The sequence below is a fragment of the Oxyura jamaicensis genome, chromosome 4 (assembly GCF_011077185.1).
Source record: "Oxyura jamaicensis isolate SHBP4307 breed ruddy duck chromosome 4, BPBGC_Ojam_1.0, whole genome shotgun sequence".
NCBI lineage: Eukaryota > Metazoa > Chordata > Aves > Anseriformes > Anatidae > Oxyura > Oxyura jamaicensis.
Genome location: NC_048896.1, coordinates 88,170,642 through 88,186,282, shown reverse-complemented (window position 1 = coordinate 88,186,282; position 15,641 = coordinate 88,170,642). Strand labels below are relative to the sequence as shown.

General features: G+C 48.4%; 1 protein-coding gene across 6 annotated transcripts in view; it reads left to right on the top strand.

Annotated features, from left to right (window-relative positions):
• The first annotated feature begins 7 nt into the window (after positions 1–7).
• FGFR3 (fibroblast growth factor receptor 3) overlaps positions 8–15,641 on the top strand; it is a 55,840-nt gene continuing 40,206 nt past the window's right edge. For all 6 annotated transcript variants that reach the window (XM_035324597.1, XM_035324596.1, XM_035324594.1 and 3 more), the window contains exons 1-2: positions 8–116; positions 981–1,213. In XM_035324597.1, coding sequence (XP_035180488.1) covers positions 1,027–1,213 — 187 coding nt within the window. In that variant the 5' untranslated portion in view covers positions 8–116; positions 981–1,026. The remainder of the gene's footprint in view (positions 117–980; positions 1,214–15,641) is intronic.

Here is a 15,641-nt window from a genome sequence, read left to right as displayed (position 1 = left end):
AGGGAGGGCGGCCGGCACCGCGGCCGGGACCCGGAGGGCGAGGAGGAAGAGGAGGAGGAAGCGGCGGCGGCGGCGGCTCCATGCGCGGTGCTCGGCCGGCCGCGGGGCTTGCGCAGGTAGGCGCCGCTCCGTGCTGCGCGCCGCGCTCAGCGCCCTGCCCGCCGCCGTCGCGGGAGCGGTGCTTCGCGATTTTCTGATTCTTTGTCTTAGGGTCCCTCATTCTGTCACTGGTTATCTTTCTCATCGCTTATTTTGGCGTTACTTCTTTTACTATTTATTTTATCCTTACTTTATTATTCTTACCCGTTTCATTATTTATTTTCTTACTCTTAGTTCACTCTCCTCGCTTATTTTATTACTCTTACTTATTTCATTATACTTATTTATTTTCTTGCTCTTAGTTCATTATTCTTATTTATTTACTCTTGTATACTCTATTTACTCTCACTCTTGTATATTTCATATACTCTTGCGTACTTTATATACTCTTACATACTTCATACAGTCTTACACACTTTATGCGCTCTTATTTCATCATCCTTATTTATTTCATTACTTATTTCATTAGCCTTATTTATCCCATTCTTATTAATTTCATTACTTATTTCATCATTTTTATTTATTTCATTGCTCTCCTTTCCCTATCCTCATTTATTTCATTACTCCTACTTCATCATCGTCATATATTACATTATCCTTACCATCCCATTACTCTCATTACTTCTACTTGCCCCATTCCTCCTATTTACCCCACTCCTACTTCACTATTTCACCTCCCCCCTCCCTTTTCTCCCCTGGGGGGGGTGGGATGTCGGGGTGTGTGTGTGCCCGGGGCGGGGGGGGGGTGTTGTGCGTTGGGGTGTACGTGCAGTGGGGTGTGCGTGCCCGGGGGTTGGGATGTTGGGGTGTGTATGTAGGGGTGCGTGTGCCGGGAGGGGTTCCGTGCCCCCCCTGAGCTCCCTCCCTGCCTGTCCCCGCAGCGCGGCGGAGCGGAGCGCTGAGCGGCGCCCAGCATGCGGCCGGGGGATGTCTGAGGCGGGAGGCGGCCGAGGGGAGGCAGCGGCGGCCCCGCTCCCCCGGCGCCGTGCCGGAGGCATGGGGGCGGCCTGGGGCTCCGTCTGGTGCCTCTGCCTGGCGGCGGCCGTCGGAGGACTGCCATCGGCTCGGCGGAGAGGCGGAGGAGCGGCGGAGAGGAGCGGCGGGCAGCCGGCAGGTAAGGGCTTCGCCTCCCTGGGGCAGGGGTTGGGAAGGGGGCTGAGAGATGCGAGGAGGTGGCTCAGGGGGTGGCTGCCCTCCCCCTCAAGTGGCCTAAATGGGGAAAAAAAAAAAAAGTCACCGAGTCTTAAAAAATTTATATATATCACCCCCGGTTTGAAACGCCGCCTCTCGCTGATACGCCTCAGCTGCTACCTGAGTCGCTGTTTATTTTTCGAAGCTGTTTAATGGACGGGAGCCCCCTCGCAGCCCCCTGTCTTCCAGCTTGCATGTACCCGGCAGAAAAGTTTCCATTGTTCACGAAAGGGTTTGAAGCCTGGTTGCCAAAAAAGTGACAGGGGAATAAATGGGCTTCGTGGAGGCTGGGGGTGGGGGCATTACTTTCATACCCCTTTTGGTTAAAGCTATAAATCACACCGGGGGTTGGTTTTGTTTTCAAGAAAGTCCTAATAAAACACCAGATTCTTAGTGTAACTCGTTTGGCTCATTTTTCACAGCCAAAAGAACTGATTTACGGGGCAAACATCGCCGCCGCCGTGTCAGGACGGCTGAGGTGGGTGCGGGCAGCGAGCCGCCCCGTGCCGCTCACACGGGACCCAGGTGTCACAGCCTGCTGCGGGTCTCAGCACTGGGGCCGTACCAGGGGACCAGGGGGACAACATCCCATTTGGGACAGCGGGGAGCTCGGCCATGCTTTGGCATTTCCCGCGGAAATCCTCGTGATGAGGCTCGCTGGCGGTGGAGTCGCTGTCAAAGCCCCCCCAGGAGCCAGGATCGGGCCCCCGAGCGGAGGGCTCTAGTGCCCCCTTGCCACCCAGTGATGTCCCCAAGGCTTCCCCATCAACTTGAAGCCCTGGGGGCTTGCCACAGGGACTGCGAGGGCGGGTGCCACGATGCCACGTGCGCAGGGAAGCAGTGGCCGAGCATCGCCCGGCGCCTCGGCCAGGCAGCAGCACCCGGCCCAGGATGGGAGAGAGGTTGTGCAAAAGCAACTGTAAAGGATATAAACCTTCCGCGCCGAGCAAAAACACGTTTTGCTTTTCAGCCTTTGAACAGCATGGTAAAAAAGCAAATTCTTTCTCCTGGTCAAATGGGCCATGGGGTATTGGCTCATTACTGAGGGTTGTTGTTCCCTGGGCTTTGCATTTACAGTCTAAGGCCTTATTTTCCATAAAGGGGCTTGGAAGGATTTTTCCCCAGTGATCTAATTCTCCACACGGGGCTGTGAAGGCTATAACAGCTACTGCTTTGTGCCTATACTCAGCTACATAAAACACACATTGAAGGGAGGCATTCTCGAGGTATGTGTATGTTTGCTAATATGAATACTCGCTATTAGCGGAGGTGGAGGGGGTGCAGGTTTTAACATCTCCGCAGGGAGGTGTTCGGCTGTTGGCAGGAAGGAGGCAGATGGCGGGGCTGTTGCTGAATAGAAGCTAAACTAAAAACACCAGGGGCCTCATCTGGGCCGAGTTTCTCTTCTCTCCCTTTCTCGGGGCTGCTGCAGGAAGAACAATGTCAATTTTTTTCCACCCCCCTCCCTTCTTTTTTTATGAATGAAAGTAGAGAGGCGAGGCAGGATTGAATGTGTATGTCATTCAGGGGCTATGACAGAGATGATTAGGGAGGTCAGTGAACTCCTTTGCAGCCTTGAGCATGCGGTCACTCTATTCAGCAGCCACAGAATAGACATCAATATAAAAAAGCCCGTCCAATTTGCATTAGTATTCAGATAAAGATATTACTCCGTACGATTTGTGAATGTCAAGTAACGCTGGCTGTTTTCTTAGAGAGCAGACCGGCTGAAACGGCAGCATTTTGCTTTTAAAAGCTTCTGATAACTGGCCTGTCTCCTGTAGCTGGTTTGTAAGTGTCTGTCTGCCTACAATATACGAGAAAAAAGGGGAATTTCGGGGCTCCTTAGCATTCGGGAGTTAGCAGCCGGAGCTGTGTATGTGCATTGAAAGAGTTGTACGGAGTGCCAAAAGGGCGGAAAAGGTGCCAATACGGGATTTAGCCGAGCCGGGGCACGTACGGATTCCTGTCACTTCTCTGCTTGGGAATGGCAGGAGATGCGCTGGGTTTGGACGATGTGCTTCGTGCAGCTGATGGCAGCCGTGCTCTGGTGGCCCGCCAGTTTGTGCCCGGCAGCGGGTGCGAGGTGCGCGCTGCATGCGGCCTGGCTCTGTGTACCTAAATGATCCAAAGGTCACCCTGAAATTGCTCTCGTGCTGAAGTGAGTGCCACACGGCACTGGAGTAGGGCTCGGGGTTCACGTGGTCCCTTCAGGGAAGTGTTTTAAAACCCTCTAAAGGAGCCCCTTGTAAATTGGTGGCGCTTCTGACTTCGTGCCCGAGACCTGAAACCCTTTAGACTCAGTGAGCAGCCATGAGATAAAAAGTTGTCCTCTAATAATAGCAGCTAAAAAAAGGCAATTAAGCCTTTAAAGTTGAGACTAGCACGTTTTATTGAGTAATAAAGTAAGAGGACACGAGTGAAGGATGATGAAATATGGATTTTTTTGGTTGTCTTTTCCTTACCTAGCAAAAAAAAGTCTGTTCCAGAGCAGAGGCTGACTCACTAACGGGCTCGCCAGTGGCTGTGTAACCCCACATCTTCTACACGTATTGGCAAGGGTCACTCCAATTAAATCCGAGGGTTTTTTTTTTCTTTTAATTAAGGCTTCATTAACAACCATGGGGTAGGGAACGTGATGAAAGTAAATCTGAAGATTGTGTTAGCGAAGTGTTGATCTGCTAATTAAATCATGCAATTAAGCTAAGCCACTCTGACCAGCACGTTAACTTTTATGACTCTCTCCAACAAATCTTCAGGGCTGTTGGGGAAAGCATTACCTGTCCAGCAGCCTGCTCGAGCATGGGTTTTGAAGTTTTGGTGCAGCATCTCCGCTGCGCCAGGACTGTTCCCATCCAGAGGGATCCAGTCCTGCAGCCTGAGCAAAGCGAAATTTCATGTGAAATTTTGGGGAGGGCTTTTTCCGCCTCCGTAAGGCCGGGAAACAATTTTTTCCCCTTTGTGTATAGTCAGTAAAAGTGAACTTTGATACCCGACTGTGTGCTCAGAGAGCTGTCCTCTCGGCACGCTCACTGCGTGTGTCTGCTCTTTAAGTCAGGGACCCAAAAAGGCAGGGGGTGACCCTGGTTTCTGACCGGTTAACCAAATTTCCACTTCACAGCAGCGTTAGACCAACACGTTTCTGACAGTGCCCTGTCAGCTGGCAGGCAGAGCTGTGGCAGGGCTGTAGCTGAAGCTTGGTGTCCGTGCCGGCCGGGACGTTTTGCTGGCAGTCGCTGGAGGGGGCAGGATGCGGTGCTGGAGCTTGGGCACGAGCCCTGAGGCTTCAGAAGAGGTGAAGAAGTGACCGTGTTGTCCCCAAGAGTTTAGCTTTTGGCAGTTTTTAGTGTATATGGATACTGATCAGGAATGCTACAAGTTCAGATATTTCTATTAGGAAGGCAGGTGAAATTCCCTTCCTAGCTGGGCAACTTTTTCCCAGCTGGGCTGGACCTGATGCACAGGCATCGATTAAACCTACGTTAGTCTTATTCTGCTTCCTCATTTGAAAGGACTTACCTCTTTTTCCTAGTGTGCTGCATGCTTGTAACCTTCCCTGTGCCCTGGGAGTCAGTTTGTCTGGCTCTGCATACCTTTTTCTCCTTTTTTCAGAAAAGAAAAGCAGCCTGAAACAGCCTGCTGACTCAGCACCCTCCGAGCCGGTCGGCAGCGCGGTTTGGTGGACGGCTTTCAACGTTTGCTGTTTCATGCCTCTGAACACTGTTTGGTTTATAAACTTCATCCCCCCAGGCCGGGTGCCAGGGGACGGTCGCTCGTTACAAATGCTCCATACACCCCTTTTTTTTTTTTTCTTTGCAGCAAACGAGGCTGGAGCTGGGTAAAGCCATGCCTGGTCCCTGCAAGTGGGCAGCCCAGGCTGCTGGAGGAGTAAATCCCACAGCACCCCCTGGGCAAGCCGCAGGCTAAAGCCGTGTCTGAAGATGCATTCGATGCTGAAAGCACCTTAAATTACCTTGTGACACCCGGGCTTTTTTACCTAGGCCTCCTACATAGCTTATCATAGCTAACCATAGTTTGCTGTCTGCCCCTCTTTGGGCTGTTTATCTGGTGACCTCGTAAAAAAAATGTGCCTTTTCCCTGAATTGGAGCTGACAGCCCCAGTGCCTCCTTCCTGATAGCTCGCAGCTCAGGTTGCCAAGTGTCGTAGATATGATTTAAAGCTCTGGATGTGTGAAGAAGGGCTTTTATTCCTGCGGGGAATGCGGTATTCCTGATGTTGCTTCCCCCTAAAGTATCAGGTCCTTGGATTGAATGACCAGGAAGTTTCTGTAATATCAAAAGCAAACAAGAACTGTGAGATATGAGCCGAGTAAAACCTTTGGTAAACTTAGTAGTTAAAATGTGAAAGGTAATCAGACGTAAACCTGCCCTATCATTCTGATAGGCTATCTGGGGGGGTTGCAGCATTCAGGTGGATAGGGACAAGCCCAGCAGTTAAATTGTTTTTTTTTTTTCCTTTTTTTTTTTTTCTGTGACACTCAGGTTACACAACTTAGCAAAGCTTTTATTTTTGAAGAATTGCAGCGCAGCAAAGCGAGAAAGCACTTCTCCAGTAACCGCTTCAGTTTCAGATGTATTCATCTAAAAAAGGTGTGGTATTTGTAGCAGAGGGGGAGCTAGCTTCAGTGAGCTGGCCTTGCTTCCTCAAGGCCCAGAGAGGAGGGGAAGATAAAGACTCAGTTCAATAAAAAGGTTATATTAAAACTTGGAAGCGCGCTGTAGTCTCTTTATCGCGCAGAGCCGTATGCAAAACAATTACCATGTGCTTACACGTCGAGCATCTGTGGGATTTTGGGGCCGTGCCATCTCCGCAGGTTGCGAGGGGTTAAAAGTATTAATGACTCAGAAGTGAGAAGGCTTCCAAGTTTTCGGGTGAGGGAAGGACGCAGTCTGGGGCTGCGATCTGCGGCTGGAAAACCCTGCAGGCTGCCCTGCGTGCCAGAGGCAGCGTGCCCCGGGAGCACCGCGGCACCAGCACCACCGATGGTCGTCCCACGCGCTGCCCGACTGCCTTAAAACGTTAGGGTGATCCACGGCAACGTGCTGATTTGTGTGTTTTTTTGAGGGAGATGAGTGTTTTCCCAGGGGAAAGCAAAATAGACATCTATCCAGGCTTTTCTTTTGAGGGCAGGGAGGTACGGGAGATAGATGCTCCTGGGTCCAGATGATGCGACCAGCCCTCGGCAGCCTCCCGCTCTCCCTGTAAAAAGAGTGAAAGCTCCCGAGAATTGGGATTTTTCACTTTATTTGGATGCTTGGCAGAGTTTGTAAAGGCCCTTTGGGGTGACTTCGGCTCCCGGTTCAGAGGGTTCGTTGCTTTGTTTTGGGGGTTTCACTACTCGCTGCTGCTTGTAGTCCTGTAAAAATAATAATGAGGTCCTGATCCCGCGCCTATTGAATCCTAAGCAAAAAAGCCCCCATTGATTTCCAAGGGAGCAGGCTGGAGCCGTTAACAGATCGTGGTGGGAGCGACTGTTTAGCATAAGCGGGGATTGTTCACAAAGTTTTCTAATGACCCAAACATTTTAACAAGCAGAGGAAACTTTAGGAAGGTGGGGAGGTGCCTGCCTCTGCTGCTCCAGGGCCATCCCCAGACCTCCCGTGCCCTGCGAAAGAGCTGGCCCAGGACCTTCTCTTTCCATATTGCTTTTGGCCAGAGGCTGCCTTTGCACCGAGCCATTGCAGGTTTTTATGCCCCCCATTAAGCCTGGATGCAAATTCGTGGTACCTCACTAACCGATGCTGCCTGGACCCTCCTGCACAGTGCTCTGGTGCTGCTTGCACCAGAGCAGGAGCTGGTGTGATGTGGGTTACAGCAGCAGCACTCGGCGAGGAACCACCGTGGTACAGCAGAGAAACCCTGGAGGAGCTCCCCCAGCTCTTCACAGGCACGGGAAAATGGTTTTCTCAGAGAGCTGCGTTGCATTTTTTTTTTTCCTATTTCCCGCTTTCATGTGCAAGACTCAAATGCAAGAAATTCCCTCCCAGCAAAATATTTCAGCAGCTTATTAGGAGACTGTAGGTCTTGAAGTAAACAGTGATGTGATTTTTTTTTTTCCCCCCTAAATTTTTTAACTTCTCTGTATAGATCCCCAGGGCAAGCGTTTTATTTGTGGCCGATAGCAGGGTCTGCAAGATTAGCACGCTGGTTCCCTGAAATGTGCTGGGGGTATCGGAGCTAAAAATGGGGGGGGGGAACATTTGCAGTGGGAAGATTAGGGAGTTTGGAGTGTGCACTGACAACTAGCATGTGCAACCAAAGATAAATCCTCCATAAGCCAATCTTTAATTAAAAGAATGATCGGAATTAAGCATAGCATTATCTCTGCTGATCTGTATCACGTGGAGCCTGTACGAATAAAGCATTTTTGGGGAGGGAGAAGAGAAAAACACCAGATTTTAATCTTCTTTTGGTAGCCGATATGTCTGCCTTTTGAAAGGGCATATTTCTCCCTGTCTTGGAGTACCCAGGCTTGTTGACAGTAAACAACTGTCACTTGGCAGTTTATGAAAGAGGAGGAATGTTTAAGAAAACATGTCCAGTTTAAATAGTTATGTTAATAGCTGGGGATTCGTGCAGAAGTAGGGGGGGCAGTAAATGGAGGTGCATAAATTAGTTGGTATTTCCTGCGCAAGGCACGAACTGCGAACAAATGTAGTTGGAACAGGGGGGAACACTTGCAAAATAAAATAAAAAATACATTCATCTTACAGCCGGCGTGTTACACACGCTCCTGCAGATTTGCATGAAAGAATTTTTTTTTTTTTTTTTCCAGGGAAAACTCAGTCTCTTTCTTGCAGCATGCAGTGGGTTGGGTGCCTGGCGATCGGTCAGCCCACAGCCTCCCCCTGCCCATCGCGCCCCTCGTCCTTGCCTCTCCTCCCCAGGGCTGGGAGAAGAGAAACCTCGGCCTCCCAGTCCGCAAACTGATAAATTGCAGAAAGGAAGGCAAAAAAGTAAGAAAGAGCAGATGGTGTCCTCTCTGCATCCTTTCCCAAAATTGCTACAAATCCATCACCCACCTTCTTCTGCGTTAAGCGCTTGCAAATGTAGTGAGTGATGGCCAAGCGTGAAGCGTTCCTTCCCCATGAGCCCAAAGGCATCATTGTCAAAAAGGTAATGAGTGAGTGCCTGGTGTCAAGCACTCAAGAACTGTAATTAAGCATAAAAATAAGTTTCAGGCTTTCCAGGCTCCTGATTTCCCTGCCTTGGGAGCAAGAGTATAAAATGCTATTGGGGTGTGCTGATGTTTGCTTTGGAGATAACCGGTAAAACCATGTTCTTGTCCTCACACAGCTGCATCCCCAGCTCCCAGCCCAGCTGAAATACCGTATAAATACAGTAAATACCATAGAATCTAAGTGTAGATACTACGTTATGGATACTAGATCTTTCATTCAGCCTTGGGTATCTCAGAGAGAGAGCCTTGACTGTGGCAACTTCTCTTGCCATCGTTTCTTCTACCCATTATTAGAGGAGATTGAGTGGCTCCAGCAAATAAGAGTCCCCAGAGTGTGGGGTCACACTTCAGTTTTGGCCAGCAGTTCAATTAGTGTTGCTGTCATTTAGACACAGAGGCAAAGGAAACCCAAACCTGAAGCATCCTGCCCCAGAAATGCTTTTGAGATCTGCCCCTGGCTTAACCATCTGCATGCAGCCCAGAAAAAAAAGAAAGGAAAAACAGTCCTTGCACGAGTTTGTTGAGTTGTACAGGGACTCCAACCTGTGTGATATTTAGTGGGGAAATGAGATTCCTGCCTTATTGCCCTCAGCGATGGATTTGAGAAGGCAGAGGGCATTTTCATTGGGATGTCTTCATGGAGGGAGAGGAACCACACAGGCGGCTGGGGGCACAGTAGGGTTCCCCTGTACCCTTCTCTCTCAGAGCAGGCAAAAAGGGACAGCTTTGTCCCCGCTGCTCTGATTTCCATGGTGGGTCCCAGCCCCATAAACTGGGCTGCCCACCTGATTCTGGCTATCGCAACCCTACACACAACACAAATGCTTCCTGCTAGGAGCCCTCTGGATAAGGTAATCATGTCGGTGGAATGTGTTAGTCCTGGCAAAAGGCGCCTGAAGCCTTCTCAGGTGCTTTCAAAATATGCGTAAATGTTTGAAGTGGAGGTTTTCGTCCCCTCTGCCCCCCTGCTCCCAGTGCATAGCAAATGAGGCACGGACAAGTGGTGCAGTCTTCGCAGGAATGTCATCCACTGCTGCTTGAGCTTGTCTGGTTTTGGGGTGAGGAGGAGCTGTAGGAGCAGCATGCAGTGTCTTGGGGCTAGAAGGAAGAGGAGGTAATGCTGAATTGGATGCCAGTCCTCTGCTAGGGAGTGGAGGGGCCAGAGCCCAGATTTTGGGTCACTTGTGGGTCTGAACTGCTCAGTGGTCTCACTGCTGTGAGCAGCTCTCGCTCTTCTTATGGATATGTACATCTACATGAAGAAATAGATATAAATATGTGGGGAGGGTTCAACTTCATGTCTTGGCTTGTGCTGCCGGGTGTTGGTAGTTCATCCACCCACCCCACCCAAGGGAGCCCCACTGGAGCTTGCCAGTGGTGGCTGGCTTTCAGACAAAGCCAGCCCGTGTGTGGCCACTGGCCTCAGATTTATGTACCACGGTTTCTGTTTGCAGAAGAGAAATGGCTCTTTTCTTCCTCCTTTCTCTTGCCCGTTGCAATGACCAACCCCACTGTCACAATGGCATCCATCTCACAGGGATGTGTGGGAGCTCATTTGCGGAGTGACGAGATTTTTTAAGCATTTTTTGGGGGATGGAAAGGAAGGGAAAAGCTGGGAAGGTCAGACCATGGAGGATGGAGCAGGTTCCTGAGAGAGTCTGTAGAAAGTCCCAGGCTCCTGCAGGCAGGACCAGCTGTGTCCTACTGCAGGACGCTCCACAGAGAGTGCCTTTCCTTATGGATGCATTAAAATAGCTGTGTGTGGAGCTGTCTAACCTGCTGCTGGCATTTCTGGAGCCGACCGTGGTTCAGTTCCTAGAGGATAATTATTTGGGAGCATTAAAGCAGTTTGTAGGGAGTGGGAACTGAGACACGCATGACTTCCTTGAACTCTCTCTTAATTTATTACGTGCCGTCAGAAACCCGCTGTAATAGATATGGTTGCACGAGACCATTAAAAGGTCCGTGCTGCTGAACCTGATGCCCTGCTGTTGCTGCTGGAAATGATAAAACGCCGTGTTCGGGTAGGATGGTATGCAGCACTCTGTGTGTGTGCGCCTAGGCATGTATGCCGGTAAGTCCTGCTAATTTAGGGATTGTTTTCCAAGTCTGTTTTCTATAACTCCGTAGACTTAATACAAATAAAGAGTTGACCAAGTTTCCTGTGAGAAGCCCAGAACAAATGCTAGCATGGGATTTGAATGCAGAAAGGTGAAAACACAAAATGTATACAGAAACAGCAAGTCAAACAAGCTGAAAAAATACTGTAAGGTTGATTTAACAGAGCAGTGAACTCCAAGCTGTCTAATCCCTTCAGCAGCCTTCTTTAAAGAAGAGAAATAAAAGAATTTTCGACAACCACTTTTATTTTACCATCTCTCAAAACCCTTTCTCGTACTGCTGAAGGGCAAGCGTTGAGTTTTGCACAAGGGCAAAGTGTTGCAGCTTTAGTGAGATGTGCCTTCTAAATAATAAAATCTTGGTTTGTCATTCGCGACTTTAGATTACAACAGCTCAGCCTTCACGAAAGGAGATTAGACTTCTGCAATTTGGGTACCTGGCACCTCCATCTCGCTCGAGGCATTGAAATAACAGGCTTGATTTTGAAAGATGCTGAGCCAGGTCAGGCTCCGCATTAAAAGCACTTAAGCACTCTTAAAATCTGGCTATTCATTTTGATGCCTAGATATGGATTTCTGGGCTTAATCACTGACCTTTGCATTTCAAATGTTTGGCCTTTGTTTTCTTTGCTAAGTATGCAGACAAAGTGGCCCCCAAATTATTTTTTTTCCCTTTTACACAGCTGAAAACAGCTAGCAGAGAAGCCTCGAAGTTCTGTGTCTTATTACTGAGAAATAGGGATCTTTGAAAAATGCCATTTTATGTAACTCAAGGGAAGCTTGCAAAAAGGGAAATATTTGCTTATTTTCATTCATATAAACGTGATCAGTAATATATCTAAAACCCACAATCAGTTGGGAAAAAAAAAAAAAAGAAAAAGAAACTATCCTAAACCTTTGCCCTCTCTTAATCCGTGTGCACCAGGTTTTTTTTTTTTTTTTTTTTTTTTTTTTTTCAGATGTGCTTTTTTCCCCCTCCTGAAATAGAGGCAATTGATAGGCTCATAAACAAATACCAAACATTAAGCCCTAATCTCCATATAGAGGGGCCTGACCCTTTTTATGGAGAGAGAGGGTAGAGGGAGGAAACAGGGCCAGGAGTTTGAGGTTTAATGCTTATTAAAGTTTTAGTGGGTGGGAAAATGCAATCAATAAATTTTGTTTAATGCCTTGAAACTGGTGTTGGTTTTCACTAGCTACGCTGGAGAGTAGTTTTCATTTTGAAACTAGGACACTCGTAGTTGGAATGACAATTAATGTGGAGTGAATATGGTCCCAGTTGGAAGCCGGGTTTTGAATAGCATGAAAACTCCCCCCACCTCCCATCACTGGCTCCAGAGTATGGTCGCTTCCGTTTTTAATTAGCGGGCCAGGCAAAATTTAGCTCATTGTGCCTTTCTGCTCTTTTGGCCCAGTGGCTAGCTTGGATTTCTCCATCTTGCTGTCATGAGGCTGTTCTTTTTATTTTTCGTCAGTTTTGGCGCAGGGAGGAAGGGGGGCTTCAGGATACTTAGGATTAAAGTCATTGTTCCGGGGTATTTACAGCCAGCTGCCTGCATTAAATGAAGATTAGAGGAGCGCACATGAGAAGTGCAAGGGAAACGCAGAGGCGCTGGGATTTGGTGGCTGCATAGCTGTGAACCGAAGGGGAAAGTTTGGGGCCTTACGGCAAATTTTTTCTAGCACCATGTGATCTCAAAACCCGCTTCAGGAAAGCATCACAAGTGCCTGCCTGGACCAGGCTGGGAATTGTATTCTCACTATTCCGGGTCTGCATCCCATAGAAACTCCCTCTGAGGTGAACCTCAACTGTTGGGCCTGGTGGCGACATACTGTTTAAAAAAGATGTCTTCAAGAGCATTGAAAAGGTGCTGAATGTTCTACTAGCATTCACCAGATAGCTGAAAACCTGCCCTGAGGTCGAGAACTCTCAATGTGATGAGTTTTTGAAGGATTTTCAGAAAGAAATGAGGGTGTAGAGGAGGACCCTGCCGAACTGCCTGGTCCGGGAAGCATGGTGTGCTGATGCCTGAAGAGCTTGGTTTGCTCAGGACCTCCACTCCATGGTGGTTTTTTGTGCACTTTGGCGTGGTTCTGGGAGCCAGTCCTGCTTGAGTGGAGGCTGAGGATGAGCTTTGCTCAGGCCTTTGGGAAGATGGGAAGCCTCAGTCTAGGCCTCAGTTTCCGTAACGGCCTCTACTGGCTTCAGCCAGTAGTGCTGGTCATTTACTCATTACAGCAATGATTTTTTTAAACTTCCTCAGGCATGAGGAGCAGAAATTTAAAGCCTTGACCATTTTGTGACAGGATCAGCCAATTGAGACCAAGCCAGGACACTACTGCTACCCTGTGCAGCCAGTGATTTTGGCCTCACTCCTCCCGTACCACCATGTCACTCCACGGATCCGAAAGCTGGGACTGAGTTGGCCACCACTCCTGTGGCAACGTGAGGCAGACACCAAACAGACAACCTATGGTTGTGCTTCCCCTAGGATCAGCCCAATGGGTGTCCCATCCTTCAGACTTGTGTAGGAAGAGGTCCAGGTTGACCGTGGTTAGCTACCATGGTTGGGTGAGGTGGGCTGGGTTATGACTGAGTGTGGGCTCAGTTACTGTCCTTCTCTGGAGTAAAGCAGGACCAACATGAAGCCTTTGGCACCCAGGAGAACAGGAACTATCTATGTGGGCATTCTTGAGGTGCTTCAGCACAAGCCAGAAGCTCCCATGGGATGCCTGGGACCATCAGCATCCCCACTACCTGTCTTTAGGAACCACTGATGTTGAAGTGGAGGACATTTCATTCGTTTTTTTTTTTCTTTACTTCAGAAAAAAAAAGTGCAGAACTGTGAGACAGATATGGGTGGTAGTTGCTTCTTGTTCTTTTTTTTTTTTTTTTTTTTTTATTAAAGGAACAAATGAAAATCTGGCCAAACTTTAAGGAAAATACCCATCAGTGTCTGTTCCTTTAAGCCGGCAAACTCCCAGCTGAAGGCTGTCCTTGGGACAGGCACTCTGTTCTCAGCAGCAACCAAAGCTTTGTGTTCCTGGGGTTTTGCATTCCCATTTTTCCTGGGTGTAGCCAGGAGACCCCTTTGATTTGTTCTATTTTTTTATTTTTTATTTTTTTTACTCCTTAGGGGTTTCCAAGTGCCACAGGGAAATCCTCCCAGCCAAAGTGTTTTTGTAACTATTTTGGCTTTGTGACGATTTATTTCTTCTTTTAACTCTCAGCATCTGAATTGGGTGATTTGAGAAAACAGTCCATTAAAAGGAGGATACTGTAGAGTCCTGATGAATCCTGTTTTCTACTTGGCCGGTGGAACAGAAAGCTAATTGCCAGTAGTAAATCCATTCAAAGGAGGGCTGGAGGGAGGGAGAAAAGCTAATATTCCTTCTTGAATGCCATTTAATCTCTGAAACCTTTCATGCAGATGTAAATTAGGATTTGCACAACAGAGTCAACAGTTGCTCCGTAGATAAGGCAGATTTGCAACATCTGCTTTTCCATTTGAGAAGCCCTTCCAAAGTCGCTGTTGGGGATAGCCAAGCTAAACACTAGAGGTTTTTTTCCCATAATCTCTTGTTTATGAAAAAAATGCATATGATTCAAGAATTAAACCTGGTTATTATTCTGGAGATTCTCTAGGAAGAAAGTTTGCTTTCCTCGTAATACACAAATCTAAAATAAAAAAATACGAAAAAAAAAAAAATCCCTGGGTGGTAATAGAGCTCAGCACACTTGTTAAGGCCGTGGAAGAAATGCTGTCTGGTAGCAGTCGCACAGGCGCTGCAGTGGTAATACTGTATAAACAGTTTACCTTTCTTTATTATTAGGAAAGCTATTTTAAGCTTTTCCAGAAGAACCCCCCCACATCCCAGAGCAGACAGCAGGTGAAAGATAAAGCAACCCCTTCAAATGGCTGAAGCAAACTGTTTTCAGGCGTTGTTTCCTAAAGGCAATTTTTTAAATCACAGCTTAGGCTTCTACAGAAGTGACCGAGTCATTTCACTTACAGAAGTGAACAGGCTTTGGGGTTTTACAGAGGTGTGAGTCCTCAGGAGCCCTGTTGAGTGGAGGAGATAACCTGTTTGTGCCTCGCTGCTGGAAATGATGTTTTGGCCAGGCATCCCTTGGGGATGTGCTCACTGGTGCCCCTTCTGTCCAGGTTGGTGAGGATGTGGGCAGGCAGGGATGCTCCACTGACACCATCACACATGCTGCAGAAAAAGGGGAAGCGTTACCTTGCATAAAATGCTTACAAAAAATAATAACATATGTATATATAATAGATATATAATGTGTTGTTGTAAGGGTGACCAGAGATGGGCCACTTTCCTACCACTCCACCAGTCTTTTTTGCCCTAATGAGGCAGGGATGGGGTGAGCAGGCAGTCCCACCATCTTATCATGCCCCTGCTCCTTGCTGTCCCCCATGGTTTCGCCAGGAGGATGGGTCTTGGGGGGCTGCTTGGTGCCAGGTTTGGGGCTTTTTGGGTGGGTTTCAATGTTCCCTGGGGCCTGTGTGCGTCTCTGGGGAGGGGGTGGCACATCCTGGTTTGGGAACATTGCAGGATGCTGGCACGGGAGCTGGCACAGTGTCTGCTTGTCACTGCTTGCCAGCACTCCTGGCTGCCCTTATAAATGATGGCACATCCCAAATGAACAACATGCAGCCAGAAAAGAGAGGCTTATTCTCATTTTCATCTATGGGGCTTGCTCTTCCCAGGACAGAAGCCCCTGAGGGGAGGACATGCATATATTGGGGGACACAGGGTTGCTAGCAAGCTGGAGCCCTGTTGAGAGGGATCAGGCTGATGAAGCTTCATACTAGGACTAGTATACTGGGCTGCAGCTGTAGGAAACTGGGCTCAACACAGCTGGCTTCTTGCCGTGGTGCAGACTGGCCAGCCTGCATGGAGGGAAAGTGAAAAACATGGTGTGGGTTTTGGGAAAAAATAAAAACGAAAGGGTTCTTTGCTCAGATTTTACTGTGGGACAGTTGAAAGCAGAAAGTGCTTTATTTTATTC